Source organism: Pocillopora verrucosa, chromosome 12, assembly GCF_036669915.1.
Source record: "Pocillopora verrucosa isolate sample1 chromosome 12, ASM3666991v2, whole genome shotgun sequence".
NCBI lineage: Eukaryota > Metazoa > Cnidaria > Anthozoa > Scleractinia > Pocilloporidae > Pocillopora > Pocillopora verrucosa.
Window position 1 is genome coordinate 8,398,061 of NC_089323.1, and position 23,917 is coordinate 8,421,977.

Here is a 23,917-nt window from a genome sequence, read left to right on the forward strand (position 1 = left end):
GTGATGACCGCAGATCGCCATGATGAGCGAGTCGCGATGGACTTCAGTATGATCATATTCGCTCAGACCCCGTCATGATAGAATAAAATTTAACAGTGATGCCAGTTTTGGTTAGATTGTTCATCATTTCTGTTTTGGTCTGTTGTTTTTGTTTTTGAACACTGAACTTAAATACTATATGAGTTTTAGCCTGGGTTTGATTTGTATTGCCGTACGTAAGCCTTGCAATCTAACTGAGCGTGAATTAATCTTTAAAACTCGGAATGTCTATTTGTTTTTCTTTGCGGATTTTCGTATGTGCTCACGTTTTAATAACGTAAATTACGGCGCCGGTATGTCTTACAAACCTTTAGTTGGCTTCTCGTGCTACTTGCCGGCTCGCTTGTTCCGAAAAACTTCACTTTCAATTATTGGGAAAAAAAGCTAAAAAGAAGTCCCGGAAAAAGGTCAACATAGTACAATTTGGCAGATGGCGTGACAGCTTTAGCTCAGCTCTATGCTCTATACTTCATATGAGCACGCTCTTTCAACATGACAGTGCGCGTTATATCCTGAACTTTATATTCAACTCTATGAAATAAAGTTCGGCTCTAACGAGCGCTGTCAGTGGTTGAAGAGCATGCTCTATGCGAGTATCGAGCATAGTAACTGAGCTAAAGCTGTCACGCCAGGGATAGCCAAATGGTACTTATGTTCGACCTTTCTGGGACTTCTTTTTAGCTTTTTTCGATAATTGAAATTAAAATTCGGAACAAGCGAGCCGGCAAGTAGCCAATAGTAAGAACCAAACAAAGGCGAGTTTGCGGCGCTGTCATCCCGAGCGATCTTCATGTTCCGGTGAATCGGATTAGTTCATTTAAAAACAACTCGCCGTGAACAGTTTGTTTCTACCTTTTCATGTGAAAAAATTCGAGTGTGTTATTGAGCCATTCAAATTCGGCTGACGTTAAAGAACATTCACGTGAAGATGCTGTATTAAAACTTCAGGCAAAAGCGTTTAAAATCGACCGGCCGAAACGATCGCAGACGTGAAACTCCCTCGATGGTTTTTTAACTTTGATGGTTTGACACTTTGACAGCTTTTGGCTGTAGAGCCACTACAGTATTTGAACCATGCTAACAGGGATTCTGATTGGCTTATTGTATGTGCTCTCTGGAGAGTATAGAGCATGCTGGACGACATTGTTGTTCGCGTTGGAAATAAAGTTTGTTTTGAAAAATGAATGTAATGCTCGAATACGTCTCGGGTTCTCCCTACACTCTTTCGTGCTTCAGCCGCTTCCTGCGTGCTTTTAACCGAACAGGAGCACAGGTCAAGGGCTCTCTATTTGTTACTTAAAACCCAAAAACAGCCCAAAAGCAAGGACCATTTTCTAAAACCATTTTATGCTACTTTTTGGGGGGGGTTCATTCTCCACTTGTTCCGCTCATTCGAGTGACTAATTCTTAGAGATGTCTGAATGATATAAAATCCCAAATTAGCATATTCAGATCCAGATGCCATTTCGTTTCGAATCAACTTCTTAAGTTTGCAAGAAGACAAGAATGAATATATTCCTATCAAACCATCTGTCAGTAAAAGACAAGTTAGATTCTTCCTGTCCTGATTCCCTTCGGCGACTAAAAAAACTCTCGTTTGAAAATTATAGATTCCATCAAAGACTACAGTGAGCATGACAATTTATTGATGAGGAGATGGCTAGTTTTTTAACGTTATTAACTCTCGATCAACAAGTTATTTCATTCTTCTTGTATCAAGCACAATTATCACTTATGAACCATAGTTGCTCTCAGCTTCGTCTAAGCAAATTTACACATTATTCGTGCTATGAATATAGTTCTCGGCCATGCGGCTATCTTGGTGAACGGACACTGGACGTACGAATCAGGGTTGTAATAAACTGTCAGCGTTGGGTAAAAGTTTTATTCACGACAGTCTCTTTACTTGTTCTAAACTACTTAAACTGCTAAACAGCATATGTGGCTCGCAACCAGCTGTTTCTCTCAAACTTGTAAAGTCTAATGAAGCTCAAATTAGTATTGCAGTCCAATTTTCTTTTTTTTGTCCCCCCCCTTTGGCAACAGAAAGACCAGGGTTATAGATTGGTAATAGCGGTACGATTAAGAACCATATGTCAATTTAGGGCCTATTATCAAATGGAAATATTCTTGATGTCGTGGTTGATGCCTGAATTGCAGAAAGAAACCCTTTTAAACGACTTGAAAGCAAATCAGGTGAGAGCGACAATTTAGTCGAGGAGCGACAATTAGCGCTCGGAGGTGATAGCGAGTAGAATCTGAAACTAAAAACACCTAGAGGAGGAAAATAAGGACATGCGTGGATATATAACACCACTTTAAAAAATATTTATAAATGTGAAGTATATGATTCATTCGAAATCCCTTTTCGCTTAATCATATTAATTTCACGAGAATCGATCGATCTGAAAGAAAACTAACAGGAAACGATGGCAATTTTTTTCATACACTTTCTTAAACTACGTTGAATACATACCAGTAACAAATAAACAGTCACATATTGATACGAATTCTGGAATTTTTCAGAGCAAACAGATCAAATTTCGAGAGGGACACTTGACCAGTTTGTTGAGCAATATCGGCGTAACCTCGAAGTCCTCTCAGGAAACATCAATATTGGAAGTTCCCTCTTTTGCTGTCGAACATTTCTTTACTCGGCCAACTCTGTTAAACTACTCTTTAATCCGATGCTTTCATATGTTTTAGTGGAGTAAACATGTGAGGAGTATAGTACGTGCACAGTCTTCTTGGGATTTTTTTCTCGATATTATACTTACAGATGACTACACTATACTTTACCGATGCTGACACTACATTAACCTGTACTACTTACAATACATGTATTTACAATTACAAATTACACATTACACTTTTCTTGGTTATGACTTGTTGAATTCACGACAAACTTCAGTAGCCGGAAACATTGTTTCAAAAGATGTTATAAGTGTTTCCATTGCCTTTCATTCAGTTTTTTTACGTGCGGAAAAAATATATTTACAAGCCTCGAGGAGCGATTTTTTAGAACTACTTATTTCCTCTAATCCAGTGATATATTTGACACTGAAGCATTCTGAGAAGGGGTTGTGACTAATTAAACGTCAGCCTTGAAGGTGTCCATTTGAGTGTGGCCTAAGACGAATTTAACTCTATAGACAAAGTGTTTGTCTGATTGTCTGCTTTACTGCTTGTTTTACTTCACCAATCCTCCAGCAAAAAAGAAAAGGATTTAAAGAGGAGTCAAAGTGGGCAAAAACTACCAGAATGTCTTTACAGACGATGAGATGTGATGAATATGACTTTCTTAAAATGATCATAGTTACCACAATATCATATGGTGCATAACAAATAACTAAAGCAAGCTGCACCCACAGTGCACTGTACACTGCTTTTCTGTATCTTGCGATGTTCAGTGCATTTGGTTGGCCTGGCTGCTGCTGAAAACGATCTTGTACTCGAGCCTGTTGATGCCTGAGAGTGCGAAAAATCTTTGAGTACAATGTGATTGAGATCACTAGACAAGATGGTATAACTGTACAACCAAAAGAAAGGGTTATGCGGTTATCTAAAATGTAGCATAAAGCGGCGACAACAGATACAATCCAAAAGGTAGTTGTAATGATACTTGTGCGCTTCAACGTTACAATTTGTCTGTATCTCAGCCCTAACAACAGGGCCAGAAGTCTGTCCACGCTTATGGCCGTTATTGTCAACAAAGACACTGAATACAAGGTAAAGCCTGTTATGCAGGCGGTGTAGTATGTATATAGACAAAGACTCCGTTGTTCGTAAACTAAGGACATCCAATAAGTAGCATAAAGAGGCTGAGTAACAAGACCAACCAACAGATCACTTATTGCCAGACATCGATATAAGAGCTTGGATGGCGGACAAAGGGAAGACTCCTTGCGAAGGGCAACAAGAATGAGAAAATTCCCAAGAAACGCAGTGACTGAGAGGAACATGTTGACTGCAGCGAGATAAATTGATGGTTGTTGTAATCCATCAGCTGAAGAAGGGGAACATGCCAGTTCTTGGATTGTTTTTATCTTAGACCCACCATCTGTAAAATTTGTTGTCGCCATAATTCTGCTATCGTTTTCTTTTTTACCGCGGTTTATCTGGGCAGCCCAGCTATGATCAAAAACCTTGTTTCTTGAGAATGATGACCTACAGACTTCCTCAGACTCCTCAGTAGTTTGTTTTCTCTAGAATGCACGAAAAAGCTGTCTGTGGTGTCAAACAAATGTAAATTTGTTCCTGAATTTGTTAGATATATACCTCATCAGCTACGACTAAACACTGAGAGGCAAACACTAAGACATCTGGTAGGACATATGTTAATTGTACGACAGAGAAAACCTTCTTTACTTGTAAAAGTTAATTGAGTATTGACATCAAGATGTCGTATATCATTCTCAACCTTAGGTCACTGAAAATTAAAAAAAACTCACATTTTAACGGGGTACGCGGCCTAGGAAATTTTTCTTCGACGTGAATACATCACAGAACATAACGATTGACTAATAATCGCAAAGAGAAATCGCTTAATGGATTGTGACGCAGACCAAATAACACGCGTAAGACTTGTCTTTTTCAGTTCCAGTTTATTTAAGAAAAAGACCGCACTTTCTATCAGTTTACCGGCGTAATAACCCAACAAGATGTTGGGAGAGCGTGAGAAAAGTTTGTAAATCAAGCGCCTAAGTGCACGATCACTAAAGCGACAATCGTGCCGAATTGCCGATCGTAGGTGATGAGGGGTGACTCAAATGAACCTACGCCCGAAGGCAATGGTACGGTCAAAACCTTTAGAGTCGACGAAAATAGAGTGCACTTGACTTCTTCCTGCAATCGACCATGTGAGGCAGAATTTACAAGCTGAGTTAGAAGAAGACTGAGAACAGCAATCTCCGAAACAGAATCAAACTTTGAAGTGCCGACTGTTTTCAAGAAGGAAGCCCCGAGTAGCTGCTGTTCTCATTGGCTTACTTATATAGAAAACACATAATTTTTAGCGTGTGAATCTTATATGTAGTTAAAAAAATGAATCTTTGAATTTTTCGCCAACCAACATAGGAGCATAGAAGAAGGCAATATTCTAAGTAGCGTGGTGGTTCAGAAACAGAAATGGCGATAACTTCCAGAGGAGCCACTTCGCCTGTTGGTCAAAAGCCTTGTAACATCATTATCAGATGACACCCTAGTTAAATTAAGGTAGGCGTTAAGATGTATTTTTTCCTTTATTTCATCATTAATTGTTGCAAAAAATGGAATTCCAACTTTTTTCTTTACCTTATACAGACGGACGGTCGTAAGGTTACGTGACAAACCAAACTTTCTCGGCATGATGGGTCCCCACGATTTATGTTAAGTATAGGGCATCGCTGCGCGAGCTACGAGCTCCGCTATAATTATTTGACAGCATCCTTCTGTCTTCTATCGTTCAGAGATTTATCTGTTATTGTGATGTCAGGAAACGATACTTTATTGCGTGAAACGTTTCAAAATCTTTAAAAAAGTACTCACCCTAGTGTTGTGATTTACATACTTGTCTAGAGCACGGAAATGGTAAGTAACAACTTTGTTCCCGCTATTTATTTGAATAGTTACCGCACGAAAGATGATTTCATTAAACCGATTACTTACACTCCTAAACATAATTAGTTGCGTCACTGCTCTGGAAGAGGGTCTATGATGTTCTTTGCCCCTCTCCTCCATTCAATGCCAACAGACCAACATTGAGAGGGGAAGGGTAGACAGTAGGTATCCCAACAAATGTGTCTTGCAGTCTAGCTAAGATCATTTTTTTCTGCCTAACTATTTGTAACCAGCTAAATTTGTACTCATCTTCATGTCAGCTACACTTCATTTCAGTTCCATTCGACAAACCATGCTATAATACATTTTTACGCAACTTTGCTTTCCTATTTGTGTACTAACTGCAGGGATTGACTGTCCTGACGATTTTTCCACCGGACAGTGAAATCATTTATGATATTATCGATTCTTCAAAAATGTTTCACTTATTTTCTTGTTGTTGAGTAATCCCAACCAGTGTTTCAGGGAGATCTGAGTACGTTTTTAAAAATACTTGACCCTGTTCTTTTTCATTACACAAGATTCTCTTTATCTTGCCAGCACACCTGGAGGATACATTTTCCCTTCCATTAGTTTTTAAAAATAACTTATTAAATACTTAGTATATCATTTACGGGAAATTTCCCTCTTCTATGATATTTGTTCCATTTCCTTTAGGTCAGGGGAAACCTGCAAATGGTGAAAAAAAATAAGTAAAAATGTTCAGGATAATTCGAAAGAGAATTACTGAAAGAAATACATTTAACCCTTTACACTGCAACATCAGTATGAATATTCTCCATACAGTTCCCCATACATGTCCTAGGGTACTGACAAGGAGAATTAGTTTAAATAATCAAGAGCTTTTTTTTTGGTGATAATTTCCTCTACTCTTGTGACCTTGATGCGTCATTCAGGGGTGATGTTGTAAGTATAAATCAGATGCTTGTCACTCTTAGGAATCAAAGGTTTAAGGCCGCTAGGCAAAAACAACTAGCTAAACTTTTAAAGACTTTCCAGTAAAAAGGAATGGAGGAATGGCAATAGCTAAGCATAGCTAAGATCGAAGCAAATTTGTCGTCTAGATTGACGGCAAACGATAATGATTTATGACGAGAATGTCAAACATTATACCAAAGACATTGATAACAATGAAATCAACAACAACGACAATAAAAATTCCAGAGATTTAAGGATCGTGCTCACTTGGAAGGTACATCCAGTGGAAATTTGTATATCTTGAATAGATACTCCAGGCCATAACTCTGTCAGTATGAGACCATTCTCTTTTACTTACTTCAAATACGTACTGAAAGTCAAATTCATAAATAACAAAATATACGGAATTCACAAATCCATCATCGTACGAAGGCATTGCGTCGACATGCAACTCCTCGAAGTTTGCAAAATGTAAGCTTTAAGAACCCAGTTAAATCAATAGCCAGGCTAGAACAAGCCTCCTAAGGCTCAGAAATAGGGCATCCGAAGTACCAATCACAAAGTAATTCGATCAACCTCTGTTTAGAGGCACGTACAATATCTTCTCCTATGAGTTAAATTTTGTCAGCGTGAAAAAATCTCCTTCATCCCTTACAAGCACACGTTTAAGCTAGTTTTCAGATATAGTAGGAATTTTTTTTCAGTTTGTCCAGTTTTCCTTCCAGTTTGATTGTTTATTGTCTTTGGTAGACGTACCTTAATATTTTCAGTTTTTTTATGTAGCTAAGATTCGTTAGAGAGATTGGATTTTGAAGCCGGTGGGAATTCCCTGACCGTGCAAAATCTTTTAATAATAAGTTCTGGAAGTATGACTTTTATATAACTAGGACCTTTCCATCGGTCAATTATTTGAAGATGATTGAGGCGCATCAGGTAATATCCTGTAATGCTATCGTAAACATGTATAAAGAAAGGAACCGGTTAGGCTTCTCAACAATTGCACCTAATGACTGTGATTTAGCAAAGCGTTTGAAACCTGTTTTAAGATCCGACTCCTTCCTTAACTTGCCTTCGAGTACACAGAAACTCCGATAGGAAAACCAAGATTTTTTTGCGGTGTATTTATAACAAAAAAAAGCCACCTTAAATCAACTACCTTTTCGGTGATGATCATGTTTACGCAGTTTGTGCCCGTCAAGGGAAGTGTACACTTTTCCAAGATCTTATGTTTGTCTCCCTGTAGCAGAAAAACATACACATGAACAAGGTGACAATGAATTGTCGCATCATCCACTTTGGATTTTAAATCACAAATTAACTGGTCTTAGGACACGATCGCCAGAAATTGGTCCTGCACTTTTGAGATCTTTTTTTTTTTGTCGTTTTTCGTTCCTCTTAACCCATTTCTTTTTTTTTTTTTTCGTTTTTTTTTCGTTCCTCTTAACCCATTTCTTTTTTTTTTTTTTTTTTTTTTTTTTTTTTTACTGCAACGGCTTGCAGTCTTAGACGGACCAAAAGTAAAATTAAATTTAAGCACTATGAGTGCAAGATAGAACACCCACCTTTGCCAGATGTTCCATGGTAACTATAACTTTAGACCCACTGGAAACTAAATCCATGGCACCTCCCATTCCTTTCACCATTTTGCCCTGTCAATCAATCAATCAATCAATCAATCAATCAATCTATCAATCAGATAATTTGGTTTTATTAAAGAGTTTCTAAAGCTGAAGTTTTGAGCTTAGCGCTTCGTCAGAGTGAAATCAGTTTGCTGAAAGCAGTCTGTCAGCCAGCTGATGCGTTTAGTTCTTCTCTGTGCCTGCTTCTTATGGTTACATTTGCTCGTAATGGCCGTCGCAATTGGAGTTATTTTCAGCTAATTTTTGTAAGTAATCAGCCATTGCTTTAGTTTTACTCTGTAATTGGTCGAAAGAACTCACCCAAACATTTCCAACTAATCAGAAACAAAACAAACACCAATCGCTGCTCGCTCGCTTTTATCGACAGGCGCTTCAGGCCGACTACAAGTGACTGAGTTCTCATTTGTTCCTTTTGATATATATTGATATAATTACTTACCGGGATCATCCAATTAGCAATGTCTCCGAACTGTGACACTTGCATAGCTCCAAGAATAGTGATATCTATGTGACCTCTGCAATAAAACAAGACAAAAATCTTTTAACTTTAACCTTACCTTTCCTTAATCTAACCTACTGGTAAGACTCCTTCTGACGTCCTATATCGGATAATAATTTCTGAGATACTTGAGGAAACTGAGAATACGCGAGGTACTGACGAAACAATCAACTAAAGGAGGAAACTGAGCATGCGCGATACTAACGTAACAATCGATAAAGGGAGTGAAATGCGCGTGCGCGAGATAACTAGAGATATCTAGCCTCTATTCTCTTGTAAGCCTGATGACCAAGTTCTTGCCGTTGTTGTTTTTTTTTATGGCGAAACGTAGTTTAAATTTTACCTCTCAGGCTACATTAATTTTCTTAACTAAGGGAGCAACTCCTACGACCACAGCAACTATACATACATAAAGGGCATTCTGAGAACATCTCGCGCATCCTACAACCATTCAATATCCGCGTCGCCACAAACCTATTACCACACTACGTCAATTACCGACTAACGTCAAAGACAAAGACGAACCGAGGAACAGACAGGGAGAAGTTTATACGATCAATTGCTCCGACTGCCACGCCTCCTACATCGGTGAGACTGGCAGAAACCTCACAATTAGACTGACTGAACACAAACGAGCGACGAGGAAAGGCGATGTCAACAATCACATTGCTGAACATCACCGACTTACGAACCACACTATTGACTGTGACTCTGCGCAATGCCTAACCTACAGCACCAACTACTTTCAACGACTGACCCTGGAAAGCTGGTTTACTAACTTGGAACAGACTCCCTTCAACAGGTGTCAACCACTACTGGCACCATACAAACGACGACTCATTCACGACATTAACATTACAAACGAACCGAACAGAACGACCTAACTTCACTAACGGATCCAAACCGACCAATCACGACTGACTTACGCCACTTGAGTCTTACAGCCAATAACATCACGGCAAAACTGACCAATCAGTTTATACAAACCGGACTAAGTACATTCGACTGACAACAACTATTCACTTGACTCTGATGATGACTTCCGCTCAGGTTGTCGAAACATCAGTCACCATTTGACAACAGTCCTTCTCAGGATTACACTCACGGACGATCAAACTACACTATTACTGGGAGAGAAATTATCCATATCTTTGAAAACGAAATGGGTTTTTTGTGTCCTGTTTGCGCCAAAACGAATGGTGCACTTGTTCAATACTTATTGCGTCTTCATTGGGTTTCAGCCGTTCATTAAAAACTTTATTAGCTGAATGCTGAAATGTTAAACTCCATTGATTGGCTGCAAGTGAGTGTATTCTTTGCTTTAAGGTGGTTGCTGAGTGACGTAAACGTGGTGCTGTGCTTAGGTTGTTAACCAAACTCATCACAGCGCCAGCAAAGCGCTTCAAATAAATGAGTGAGTCGTTTCTACCTACGTATAATCAGCAGTTAAAGATATCATAACTATTTGTATGCCAAAGCGACCCCTGCGTGTTCGAGATTTTGGTTTGAAACTATGATTTTACCCAGCATCGCGATGAAAGTTAATGTTAAACCTACGTAGGAACAGTGAAGATAAATAACTCCATAATAAGAAATAAATTCTGATTTGCTCGCGTAACGCCCTCTAAAGAATCTCACAGGCATTCCGAAATGGTTTTAGGATATACGCTTCTGCCTATACTATAGCAACTTAATTGCTACACCTCGTGTGCCACTCGCGTTTCGACCGGTTCTTAACTTATGATCTATTGGAGGACAGACGCCTAGATGACGTCCCGTACAAAACAAATAGATTCCACGTTGCAATCGTGGCCCCCAAATATTTTTCTCGCCTTGTCTAAAAAATTTGCAAAACATTTTTGAAGGGGCCCCGTAAGAGCTGTTACCATGACTTGTGAAAACAGGCTTTTGGTATTAACTTGTGAAACTCCCTGAAGAAGTCTACGACAGTTAGACAAAACGCGTCGGAGAATAAAGAAGTTTTACAATTATTGTTCGTAAAGTGCTGCTGACTAGTTTAGTTTAAAAAAAAAATTGTGATGGTTTCAAGCAGTCAAGCCTTTAACCTCTAAGAGAGATTAGTAACTATTTCCTCCTATCGTATTACTCTTAAAACAAACATTAAGGTGATGAGAATAAAGGAAATGATCACCAGCTAAAGAAGTTCTTGATTGTTACACAAATTCCCTTTGTCAGTATCATAGAAAATGTATAGAGAACTGTGTGGAGAAAATGCATACTGATGTTAGGGTGTAAAGGGTTAACAACACCTACCCTCTGATCATGGCAAATGATTCATCACTGGAAAAGTACGAGCTGCCCGGAAGGACAGTTACTGTTTCTTTACCTGCAAATATTCAAATCACACAATCATCATTAAAAATCTTGCAAAACCATTTTGATTCTACCCTCTCTCTTCCAGTTCTCAAAGGCGCCATTTAATGCTTTTGAAATGTCAATTAAAACGATAAGGGCAAGTTCATAATAATTAGTTGAATTCAATAGTCGTGTTGACCAGACGGGCAATAAGAATTGAGAATGACATCAACTTGCGGTGCCGCGTTGATATACCACCAAATTCTTAAGAAGAGCTGACAAAGTTTACAGTCGTGGAAGACCGTCTGTATGGTAAATGGCTTTCAGTTGTTAGGAACACTAATGCGGAAACATCCTTACTCACATTTGGTTACTTATAATCCTGTTTACAAGTCATGGTAATAGGACTGAGTAGAGTCCAATACGGTCTGTAACTACAGATTGAAGTGATAACAAATTGGACTCCCGCTTCGCGGTTGTCCGATCTCGTTTATAATGACTCGTATGATTACAGACCGAATTGGACACCACTCGTTCCTATTACCATTATTAATCATAAAAAATTACAATTTCCGAGAAAAAAGAATAGCTAAGTTATGAAAGAAAGGGAAAATTTGCATTAAAAGACTGACAAAAGGCGTAAATTGTTTAATGTCGCTCTATGGTGATTAAAATTGTGATTGGTTGATTTAAACTACAACTTTGAATGTAATCGGCTTATTGATCTGTCCGATAACAAGCTTCTGATAGCTATGTGCCAAGTGAATTAGCGGAAAATAGGAGTTTTTTCAGCCAATCACAATCAAGGAAATAATATAATTTTTATGATAAGTGTTTTTATCACGCTCATGATATGTAAAAAGTATGTAGATTTCAAGACCAACAACAATCCACTAAATCAGTCAATCACTCAGTCAATCAATTTGATCAATCAAAGAGAATTATAAATTCGATCTATTGACCAATCGAATTTTGCATCCACTCCAAATGCTAATACTTTCCAAAAATGGGCTCTCTTAATACAAACATGGTGTTTTGGCCCCGCAAACGGGAAGAATTTTTGTATTCTGTTTCAATAAGAAATTCCAACCCTCTCAAAAGTGAAGATATCAGATTCAATTCCTGTTCGTATGTGAAATATGGGCCCCAATCCTTCATGAACATGACCCAGGTGAAAATTGATATCCAGTAACTGAGATTTCAGTTCTAAGTGTTTCCTTCATGAACACATGTCAATTTTTTTAATGAAAACAGTGGTAAGGTAAGGTAAGGTAAGGTCTTTGAAACCAAGTGAGATGATGAAATACTGAAAAAGAGTCTACTGTTCGACAAGCATTCTGGAAAGACTAGGAATAAAAGGTGGAGGACTTTCTATGATAGAAGTGTTCAGCTTTTAAGTTTGAGGTTTAGAGCAGCTTTAAACCCAGTATGAAAGGCAGTGCAGAGTTGCAGTTATTTACTTTTGCTTATCCAGATTTTTCATTTTTTTCAACTTTTCCACCTGCTTTTTAACCAGCAAGAAGCAAAACTAAAAAAAAAATCATGAAAACTAAAACAAATCATGATTAAAAAATCCCTTTTCACACACTCAGGAAGGTTGGGTGTTTTAACTTTGAGTTTTCATGGCTCCTTGTAAAACCTTTGTTCCGATCAGTTCATGTGATTGTTTAGCCTTTCCTTTCTGATCAAGTGCAAAGGTTGTTTCTTTTACTCACCTGCATTGATGAGGTCAGCATCTACCTCTCCAGGTCTAGGAAAGGGACCCTGAGGAAGTATTCACCCCAGTCAAGTAAACATTAGCTAAAATTAAGCCTTTAACTATCAATTTCAATGAAACAATGAAGTAGTTTTTCATTCCACAACCTTTAACCCTGTATCACACATTTAAGGTCACCAGAATAAAGGAAATAATCAAAGACTAAAGAAATGATTTTTAAATACATTCTCCTTATCAGCACCTTATGAAGTGTTTAAAGAACAGTATGGAGAATATGCATACTGATGATGAAGGTGTAAAGGGCGAAGATTCATGTTCCTCTTTTTGCCCACTTTTGGCTGGGCTTCATTTTAACCTAATAATATGAAAGGGTTGTCTTCACATCACCAGTTTATGGAAAAAAGAACTGATATTTAGAGAAGTTACTTATTAAAATGAATGTTCATTATTCCAGACTGACAGGGTTGATTTACACCTCCATCAAAGTAACAGTTTCCAATTCAAGATTTCAAATTAAATGGCATGCATTCATGTTCAGATCAGACCACATTTTACCACTTTATCAAAGTGCTAGTTTTAATTCATTACAAATTTTGAAAAGAGAGAAAAAAGAACGCCCATGGCTGTTTCAAAAGGGAGTACCACAAATTGATTGGCTAACTAACACACATTCAAATGTGATATTTATTCACACCCTTAAATAACTGACCCCAGGGTATATATTAGTTTCATCACAAGTCAAATATAATCCCACAGTATAATTCCCTATTAAATAGCCTGCAAAACTATTGATTTCCTGAACTGCTGAAAATAACAAATGCCCTTCATCTGACTGAAAAGTCCCAGAAAAAAACACTAAAAGAAAGGCTAAGCCAACAAAGGTTAAAAGGCAAAAATTGTAGCCACATCTATAGACTAACTTACCAGACCAAGAACTCCATTTTCACTTTGCAAAACTACATTCATTCCCTCAGGTATGTAGTTACTGGCTAACATAGGCATACCTATTCCAAGGTTTGCTAATATTTTGCAAAACAGTCAAGAGGCCAAACTGCAGATTTCACAGGGTAATAAGGACACAAAATACTTCACAATACAGCACACAACAGTGACAAAGCTAAAAAGTGGTCAGGGCTCTTCCTTCCCCCTCCCCTCCCCTCCCCAGAACCCAGGAACAACTGGGTTACACTAGATTTACAGGTACATGCAGTGATAAATGATTTGCACACAACATGTTTTGGCTGCACACTGAAATAAACAGGACTATAAATAGTTGTAGGTTAACTGTCAGGGAAACCCAAGGAGAGGCAATTCCCCCCCCCCCCCCCCTCTTGAGAAACTGCAAATTAGAGTATAATAAAAAAAAAAAGCACTACAGCAATTAATTTTCCACACAAAACCTCATCAAGGATACCATACATTCCATCCTTGAACTCCAAAGCTGCTCTTTTTATGATTCTTTCTCTGAGTTCAGCTCCAGGTGATTTGGGTTTGTCATTGTCTGCTTCATCCTGGGTCACAGTTAACCTCTATGAAAACAGATTAGTTTGTCAGACAGTGAGTCAGTTATTCATGCCATCAGTTTCTCTGTGAGTCTGTTTTTCCATCCATCTGTATTGTATTGTAAGTTCATTTATTTTAGTCATTCAACCTGCCTGAATACATAATGATTCTAGACTTACCTCTATCCTTTTCTGGTAGTGTGAACCTTTCAAGATCCCTTGCACATAAACACCAGGAAGATGAACATCTTCCTCTGGAATTTCACCACTTTCCACAATTTCCTCAACCTTGAAAAATAAAAGAACATCCATCATATATTATGATGATATAAAACCAGTACTTAGGTCAGCAAGGCTGGAAACATTTTCCTGGAAGATGACAGTCAAGTTGTACAGTCAAAACTATTTTTGCTTGGACACAACCCATTTTTGGCCTGACAAATATCCATAAGTCATAATTCTCAACACATTATCCAAAGCATACATCCTCGCTACAAACAATGCATATTGTATCTTTGTGAAGATCTTACACTCCCTGTTAATTCCCGTAAGCTAAATCTTTATACAACATTTTACCTCTGCTATGGTGAACTTTGCAGCTTTTCCCATAGGTGCATTGAAATTTCTTGCAGTTTTTCTGATGATAATCAAAAAAATTATTCGAATGAAATTTTATCAGAATTACTGTAAATCTCTCCTGTTCCCAGTACTTCTTGATTAAAAAACTTACAATCTCCAAAATAAAAACATACTAGCAAAGTAACATTTTTATTGCTAATTAAGATCATGGTTAAGAACCATTATGATGGCATATTAATTTGAAATAGTCCAAACCAATTCAACTTGGGTTAGTTCATTTCTCTATCTACCAAAGAGTCAAATGTTTTTTTGTACCTAAAAGTAAGATTCCCTTCCTTGTCAGCTTTCAAGGCTTTAATGAGAGCAAAGTCTCCAGTGATGGCCTCTTCCATGATATACTGACGATCATTAAATGTTCTTGCCTAGAAAAAGGAATCTGCAGGGTTACATATCAATTTACAAAACTGTATGCAACTTTTTTTTTATGATTGTTTGCAAAAGTTTCTTACTACTTCTCTTAATTTTTTCAGCTCAAGTCAGCACTTCAAGCTGTGACTTACTGTTTGTAATGGCAACTAGAGAAGATTTTGCCACCTAATTTTGCAGCATAAATCACCAATTTGTTTATCTTTGCTTATGTAGCAAGTTGCAATGATTTTATGTCATGTTTTCTATGGTCTAAAGTCAAAGTTCACTATTCTTCATCACTTTCAGCAGTAAATGCAAATGTTACCTCAAGATTTTCACCCATAATAATTTTGGGATGTGGCATGAATCTCCAAAAACATAAGCCAGCTGTATTGCTTGGAGCATTGTAAGGTCCTCTTTTAATCACTTTTAATTATCTATTACAGCTGCCATATCCCACAAGAGTACAAAACTCATTGAATTTATATGCAAAGGGCCCTCTTTAAAGCACAGGAAAATTATTACTGGGAATTAGAGAATAGAGATCAGTGTCTGAATTGGTACCTCTCGTTGTTGGCTAGCAATTTGAATGGACCCATCCTTGCTGTATTTTATAGGAGAGCCACCATGATGCACCAAGGTCCCATATCCGGTAGGGGTGTAGAAAGCAGGGATTCCTGCTCCCCTGCTCTGATCCTCTCGGCAAGGGTTCCCTGACAGAGACAAAACACTAGATTATAGATCTGAATTGAAATGAAACTGCATTCTGTCTTTACAGTTTATATAGTTCTGTGACTGTCTGGTTTTCATTCTATCACAAAAGTTGTCTTTTATAGGCACCCTAAAAAAAACGCATGATGAAATCATGTTTATCTCAAAATAACCATACTTAGTGCACTTATTTATTTATAGCTCAATTTAGTATAATTGCTCTGCTATGCACTCTGAATGGTCAAGGATTGCATCACATTTCTCTATAATCAACTTGTGCAAGGTGAAAATAGCAGGGGCACTAGATTTCAAAATGGCTGCCTCTTGTTTTCTCAGTATTACACAGGAAGTGATAAACAGAATAAAAGAATATACAATTCTGAAGAGCACAGAAAATTCTACAAAGTTTGGCATAATAAATCAAAAGAACAATGTGAAGGTTTTGCTGATAGAATTGAATAAAACTGTTTAATTCTAGTGGAAACCGATTCTTATTTCTGCACAAGTAATCAAACATTGCAACAGAATGGTTTCAACAACAAAAAAACTTGATAACAAAATTCAAAAGCACATGAGTAATTATACAACACTGTAATAAAAAAAATTTTCAATCACCTCAGGTGAAGTGAATATTGTGAATTCATGAATTAATCCAATTTGTAATCACATTCAGCAAATATTTGTTCAATAATTACTAGATATTTCATTTTCCTCAGCATAATTTCTTTCTTCTAATAATATACTCATTCATGTTTGAAGGAGAATTTCCATGTTCAAGAGCTCAATAATGTGATTTTCTTCAATGAGATGATTTCCAAGAAATAACGGGGAAAAACTCTCCCAGTAATCTGAATGGTTTTAAACCAAGGAAACAAATAAGTCACCTGAGGTGTGAGTTCCACCTCCAATTCTCCTGAAAGGTATTGTCGTTCAAATTCAGCATTCTCCCCAACATATGAGGAAATCATCCGTTTAACCTGTAGTGAAAAAATTGTTCAGCTCATAAAAAAAATACTTTTGCCAATTTATTGTATTTTGTATTATTTTATTTATTGTAGAGGAGTTTTTAATCTGGAATTTATTATAATTTCTCGTCAAAACACACCAGTTTTATCAACAAATGAGAGGACAAGATTCACTCAGTTATTATACTTTACAATGCAGTTGACTTAGCTGACCATACTGGACCACTACCCTCCCTCCAGGGCGTGAAGTAATATTTTTTTTTTGATAGCCGCTTGGCTCCTAAATTTTTCAAAGTGGTAGCCAATTCAAAAAAAGTTTCTCGCCATTTTTACCAACAAACAAAACCTTTTTTTTTACGCTGTCAGCGTTCTAGATAGACCCTCCAAAATTAAGTTAGGGAAAAGATCTTTAATGTGCTAGAAAGTGAACACTAGGATGGATGATGTATAACGTTCAAGCTCATTTAAACCAAAGATTGCATCTAGTTATCGATCAAGATGCATGTGCTGCGTTTTGGACATAACTTAAAGAGGAAGTTTGCCACGGATTTATCTTTGCAAATCTTTTTAATTCACTGTATCTCTAGGTAAGGTTATGATGAAACATTCTAGTCGCCAATCTGGCAACTAATTTTCTGGATTTGGTAGCCAAAGTGAAAGATTTAGTCACATTGGTGCCTGTATTAGGTGCAATTTCATGCCATGCCCTCCCCTTCCCCTTCCCCTTCCCCCACTGTCAATATCAAATATGGTCTCAACAAACCTGTTTTGTTTTAAGAAGCAAGCCAAGACCAAAGTCATCCACCCTGGAAATTAATTCAACAATCATATGAATCAATAGTAATATCATAATGAATGACAATTCAAAATAATTGGTTCAGAATAATTTGTGACAGTCTGACTATACTTGTGTTCGGTTCCATTTTGACCTCAACATAGCTTTATTTTGAGCAAGTTTTCAATGCACTGAATTAGGACTGCAACTAACTGATCATTTCCCTACTGTTTGCAACAGTGCATGTTTTATTTAGTATACAGCTGTTTTGGGAAAGGGTGTCAGAAAAAAAAAGCCTAAGTATTTGAATATATCTGGTGATCAATTAGTTTTATTTGGTCAAATAAATAAATATATTCATTAAACCCACACTGCCTTGACCTCAAGGTACATTTTCCCAGATTTCATGAAATTCTGAGGTCAAGGAAACATTACCTGAAAACTTTTAAATAACTTTTCAGGGTTATCACATGCACTTACATCCTTTTTTCTGACAACCTTACTCTAGATAATTATGTATGGTACATAATTATGCAATTGACTTCATAAAATATGCTGGGCTTGTTATAGACTTAATTACCCTGCATTATTGCTGACACATGTCAAATCTTTTTTTCCTGTCTTCAGAAGACCATCTATCAGGTTCTCAGGAATTCCACACAGTCCAAATCCTATTTATAGTATGGAAAATAGGATATTCAACTTTATGTAACAAGTTTAAAATCATTTATACTGTACAGTCATACTGTTTCATCTAAAGTTGATTCAGAATTCCTTTATTCTACTGGCAAAGATCAGTGAATGTAAGGTACAAGAATTTAACCATATATTAATCGCTGTTTTTAATGTAACTTCTCTTCACAGTTTTTCAATATACTATCTAGCAAAAAAAAGATTATGAAAACAGACGTACTTATCAACTCAAGAGAGTGTATCCCAAGAAAACACCAAAATCTGTTATGATTTTAACCACAAATATATAAGGGATGTTACAACTGCTAGTAAAATCCTGGGCATTTAAAAATTAATAAAATGGTCCTGTCTTAAATTTATTAGGCCACTATTGATAAAAAAAAACCTACTTATATCATTTAATGGAAATCATTATCTACATTGTGCCTCCTCCCCCCTTGCAAAGAAAAAGAAATATGATAAGGGGGAAAGTCAGTTCTAAGAAAATTTCATACAAAATATTTGTAAGATGTATTATTTTATTCCTCTTGCATGGAAATATGAACTGTATTGACCTTGTTAATTTAATACCAATCCTGTCTGTATATGTTCATTTACGTACAGTAGTGCAACCCACACTCTGGTACTTAGACAGACTAAGAAAGACACAGATGCTAGAGAAGTCTAGAAGGAAGTCTAGTGGAATTTCAGTGTCTTTCAGTCATGGATTCATCCCTTTCCCAAAAACACATAGTGTTAGTTCAAAATGGCCTTGTTTGCTGAACAAACATAGACTTAATGATGGTATACTCATACTGAACTAAATAAATTCAAGTCTAAACAAAGTGTTAGTTCAAATGCCCTTGTTTGCTGAACAAACATAGAACTAATGATGGTACTCATACTTCAAATTAAATAAATGTAATACTAAACAAACCTATAATTTGTCCCAAATTTTAGAGTGCAATTTTCAAATGACCAGAGGCCTAAATTTTGGTATGATTAGAAATTGGTTGTATAAAAGGAATACTTGTGCATGTATTTTTCAGTGGAAGAAATTGGTTGACCACAGCGACAACAGTGGGCACAAACTTGAAAAAAAATTAAGCAAACACACACACTGTATCGCACAAGTAAACTAACCCCCAACTAGCAGTTTTGCACCATGTGGAATGTCTTTCACAGCTTCCTCTGCATTGTTGTAGAAATGTAGATTTCTTGATGAACTTGTTGATAATTTGCAACCTAACACAACCTATTTGAAAATACAAAATTAATTATTGTGGCTCCAACTTAATGCCAGTGTGTGTCCTGACTGTTAACGTATGAACTGTAACGCGCGTCACGCACGTCTAAGCTGATAAAGTCACGCTTTAAAATCTTCATTTTCATTAAAGCCACAGGAAATAAGCAAAATTCAGTCGAATTAATATTTCCTATTTCAAGCAGTTTAATCTGATTCGACACTGATGTCTACTTTTTCTTTTGAAGAGAAGAACAGATTCGTAGGGTCCTCGATTATCAACGAATTGTTGAGGTCATCTTAGCTCAGAACGCGAATAATCAACATCACAACAGTTAACATTTTCATTGTGATATACAAAATAAAGCCAAAACATCAAAAAATAGCAACCAAAATATCAACCCGTATCGAAACATAATAAACTTTACTGGCAACTTATCCAATCACTCATTTCACTGGTGGCTCAAATTCATAATCGAACGTTTCTTTCGGACATGTACAAATCTGTACCACACAATAATCAATCGAACGAATCGTGGAATTTTCAGGCAATAAAATGAATACAAGGAAATAAATAAAGTTATACTTACCAAAGGGTAGTTTCTGTGTTTTAAAAGGGGTGTTAACTTCAAAAATTTGTCAAAACCACACTTATTCAATGCCATACTTTAGCAACTGTTCTTCCCGTGTTTAAGCAACAGACCGAACGACTGGGTCAGCGGCCTGTTTTTAATGAAGACGAGCCTTCGAGAACACCCCTACCCAAACTTCTGCGTGGGAGGGTGGGGAGGTAGAGTGGCTGTTTGTCCCACCACCAGGGCGAACTTCTTACAAAGAATTAAGACGTAAATATATCGCCTTAATTCGTAATTTCGTTCGTCTATACACAGGCAGACTACACTATGTATTCGAGGTTATAATTGTTGACATGAGACGAACAAAATCTATGAGGGTTATGAATATCTCGTTAAAGTTTCAACGATGAAATGTCGACGTATTTGTGATATTGCAAATTGCTTTTGGCCGGGAGGCCGTTGAGAAAAGAAAAGGAGACAAGGCTTGCAAATTGGTGACCGCCGGCCGCGACCTCCTCCGCTTCAAACTGAAATTAACGTTGTACTACCTGACTACCGAAAATATTTTTCTACTCCTCGGGGATAAAAGAGGGTTTTCTAATGAGACGTTAGGCCGACTCGTGAAAACACATGATGCTACGGCGTTTTATTGCTCAGGAATTGCGATCAGAGTGCACAGGTTTCCTCCATTCCTCCGTGATTAGCCTTCGTCAGGTTCTCTTGAAACTGCGGCTCGAATGAGGGCGAGTCTGCCGTAAATACTTAGACACTTGGAAAAAAGGGCTTTGCTTTTATAAGGAAACAAAGCAAAACTTACAGATGAAAACAGGATAGTTTAATTTTATCAACTGAGTTTCTTACGTAAATTGGACAACATAAAAAGTTTAAAAGCTGACATTTCGAGCGTTAGCTCCAATCCCTCTGACGAAGGGCTAGCGCTCGAAACGTCAGCTTTTAAACTCTTTACGGTGGCCAAATACCGTTTTCAACTCAGTAGATAATACCCTTTCATGATACTCTCCCACCGACGCACCACCACAGTTTATTATTTAGAAACTTACCCTCTTTACAGATGAAAAGTATGAAAACAACCACGATCATTACAATCTATAGTTGACATCCTTTTCATAAATCTACACAGTTCAGAGCCTATTCAATTAATGTATTCACTGCTTCAGGAGCTTTCAAGTATTTGCTATTCTTTAGCTTCGGTCCTTTCTTAGCCCTCTCGCTCACTGCGTTTTTTCGCAAATTTCACGGTCTTTTTTGCAGCGTGCTTAGGACCGTGGCGGTAGATAATTCTCAAAACAGTTAATAACACTGTCTTTCATAAAGCAACTCTGCCTTTCCAAGTGATATTTCTATCTTTTACGAAGGAATCACACAATTCAAACCATACATCCGAGTTATCAGGAAATTTTTAGCTGAATGGAGCTGCGTTTCTCGAACACAAAGGGTGTACCTCAGAAAGAGCTCAGTGTCTCTCAGTTCCAATCCTGACTCCGCAAAGAAACCGTGGATCACGGCGTTTTTTTCTACTAAGCAAGGCTAGAGTCGCTATAACATTTAAACCTCCTTAATTCGTTAAAATGATGGGAGGTAATTTTGTTATCAAGAAAAAAAAATCACCGTAAGATTCACAATCAAATGTTTGTCAGTAGAAGATCAAATATTAAAATGAAAACCATAACGTTTGCGGTCGTGTAATGTCGAATCACCTCTAAGGCGCCCTATCGTAAAGGCGTCATTCGAAGTTCTTCTTCCGTCTGCGTAATTTTGGTCGCTAAATTCTAGTCTTTGGCATATTCGAAAACTAAAATGATCACCGCAAACAAAAAATTCAATCTGCGTTGACATGTACAGGTGGCCGTCTTGTATCAAATCACAAAATCAAATAACAACCTGCAGGACAACGGGATCACCGTTTGATCACTCGACCGCTACAAAAACAAAACGATTTGACCCTTAACTCCTAAAAGTGATTGACATGTAACCTCTCACTAGGATATCCATGCATTATCCAGCAAACAGGTAATGAAAATACTCACACTTATCAGGTAGATGTTGTCTTGGTCTAACACCAAATTCTCGAAACTGTTTACAAGGAAATCTGTAGCAGCTAGAGCGGAGAATTAACAATCAGGTGTAAGAGCTCCGCGACAGTGTATGCACACTAGGACCCCAACCCTACAATGAGGGCCTTGCTGGGGTGATGGCTTTTACGGCTAACGATTTAAATTTTGGCTATTTTACGGCTAACGCTTAATTTTCATGGGGATTAAAAGAATTAATTTTAACGGTTTATTTTTTAATGACTAACGGTTAGAATTTGTCGATTTTTACGCTTACGACGGTCAACCCCATTGAGACTATACAATGTAGGAGTTTATCATTTCAACTCCGTATCAATCTTCTCCCTTCTCTGCCATTCGTGCTCGTTCTTTCCTTATCTGACAGATTATTGTCCACTTTACATAGGAAATAAACCGCACTTTCCATCGGTTTACCGAGTACTCCATCTTATGAAGAGGATAGGTGAGTTTTGAAGAGGTGAGTATAAACGCCCACGGTGTCACAAGGACATAAGTGATCTTAAGGTCTTGCAGTATCAAGTGGAATCAAACTGGAGAATTTTTTAAACCTTTTATTTCAAATCCACTTCGTGCAAAGTAACCACTCACTTACGAATGTAAATTAACTGAAATGCTATGAAATATTAACATTTATTTAGAACTGTTTGAGAACTACTGAAATTAGGATGGCTCTGTGTTTGGCAATTGTTCAGGCTTGTTAGATTATCTTGAAATCCTTCTGCGAGTCTTCAAAGCCTTGGTTAGTCATGTGCTGCAAAACTACGCGGCATTTATTTCTATCTTCTTAGTGTGTGTCCTGCACCGTTTTAGTGGGATTTAATTCTCGCACAATGATCGTCATCGCTAGTCGTGTTTGAGTTTGCCCTTAACCTTGCTTAGAGTCCTCAACGGGGTGTTTTGTTTGCGTTTTAGTTCTCGAAGATTGGTTGTTTTTTCAAGTACTTTTTTTTTCATTTCGAATGTGTCATGAAATTGTTTGGATTAATTGTTCTTAAATACTCTGCCAAGGTCAGTTGTCCCGTAAGCCCAAACATGCCTACCCATAGGATATTTAAAAGCTTGTACTTAGGGCTACACTAGTGAGAGAGAGAGTCAGTCTCAGAGAGTGAAATAAAGTTCCTGAACAGACTGGTTGTGCCTCCTCTTACGCGAGTTGCTCAAGTTGGTTAACCCCAACAGTTTAACATAAATATCCCTTGGACGCCAGCCCTAGATGCAGCCAAATGCACGATACGCTCGCATTATATTACAACAGGCTAGAATTCGTATCAAGTAAAGGAAACACGGGTCAGGTATTAATCTATCATGTTAAAGTAGCTATAAGTTACACATACAAATTTTCATGTACGCAGTTCTTACTGTTGGGCAACAAAGGCATAACCCCTTTCACATTGATGATAACAAAAAAGGTGGACGGTCATATGCAATAAAAACTCGAGGAAAACACTTCCCTTTATCTATTTATATGAAGGTGGAAATATTTCCGAAGTTCAGTTTGTCTCGTCGTGCTTTGCCTCTGACTAATACATACTAACACGGGTATGCTGGGTGACATTGGGTCCCAAGCCATGTTTTTTTTTTCGTAGCATAGTCTAATTTTGGATTAAAGGTCATCATTTGTCAGTGTTTTAGGATCATTTGTTTTCTTCGAGGAAATCTCCTGGCTT

At 37.5% G+C, this 23,917-nt stretch overlaps 1 protein-coding gene and 1 pseudogene across 1 annotated transcript; both read right to left on the minus strand.

The window, feature by feature from the left end:
- Positions 1 to 3,065: 3,065 nt before the first annotated feature.
- On the minus strand, positions 3,066 to 4,121 carry LOC136277153 (adenosine receptor A2a-like). Its single transcript, XM_066158839.1, has one exon. It carries the CDS (start codon positions 4,119 to 4,121, stop codon positions 3,186 to 3,188), a length of 936 nt encoding a protein of 311 aa, XP_066014936.1. The 3' UTR covers positions 3,066 to 3,185.
- Positions 4,122 to 5,264: 1,143 nt separating this feature from the next.
- On the minus strand, positions 5,265 to 20,299 carry LOC136277456 (succinyl-CoA:3-ketoacid coenzyme A transferase 1, mitochondrial-like; annotated as a pseudogene).
- Between the last annotated feature and the right edge of the window lie 3,618 nt (positions 20,300 to 23,917).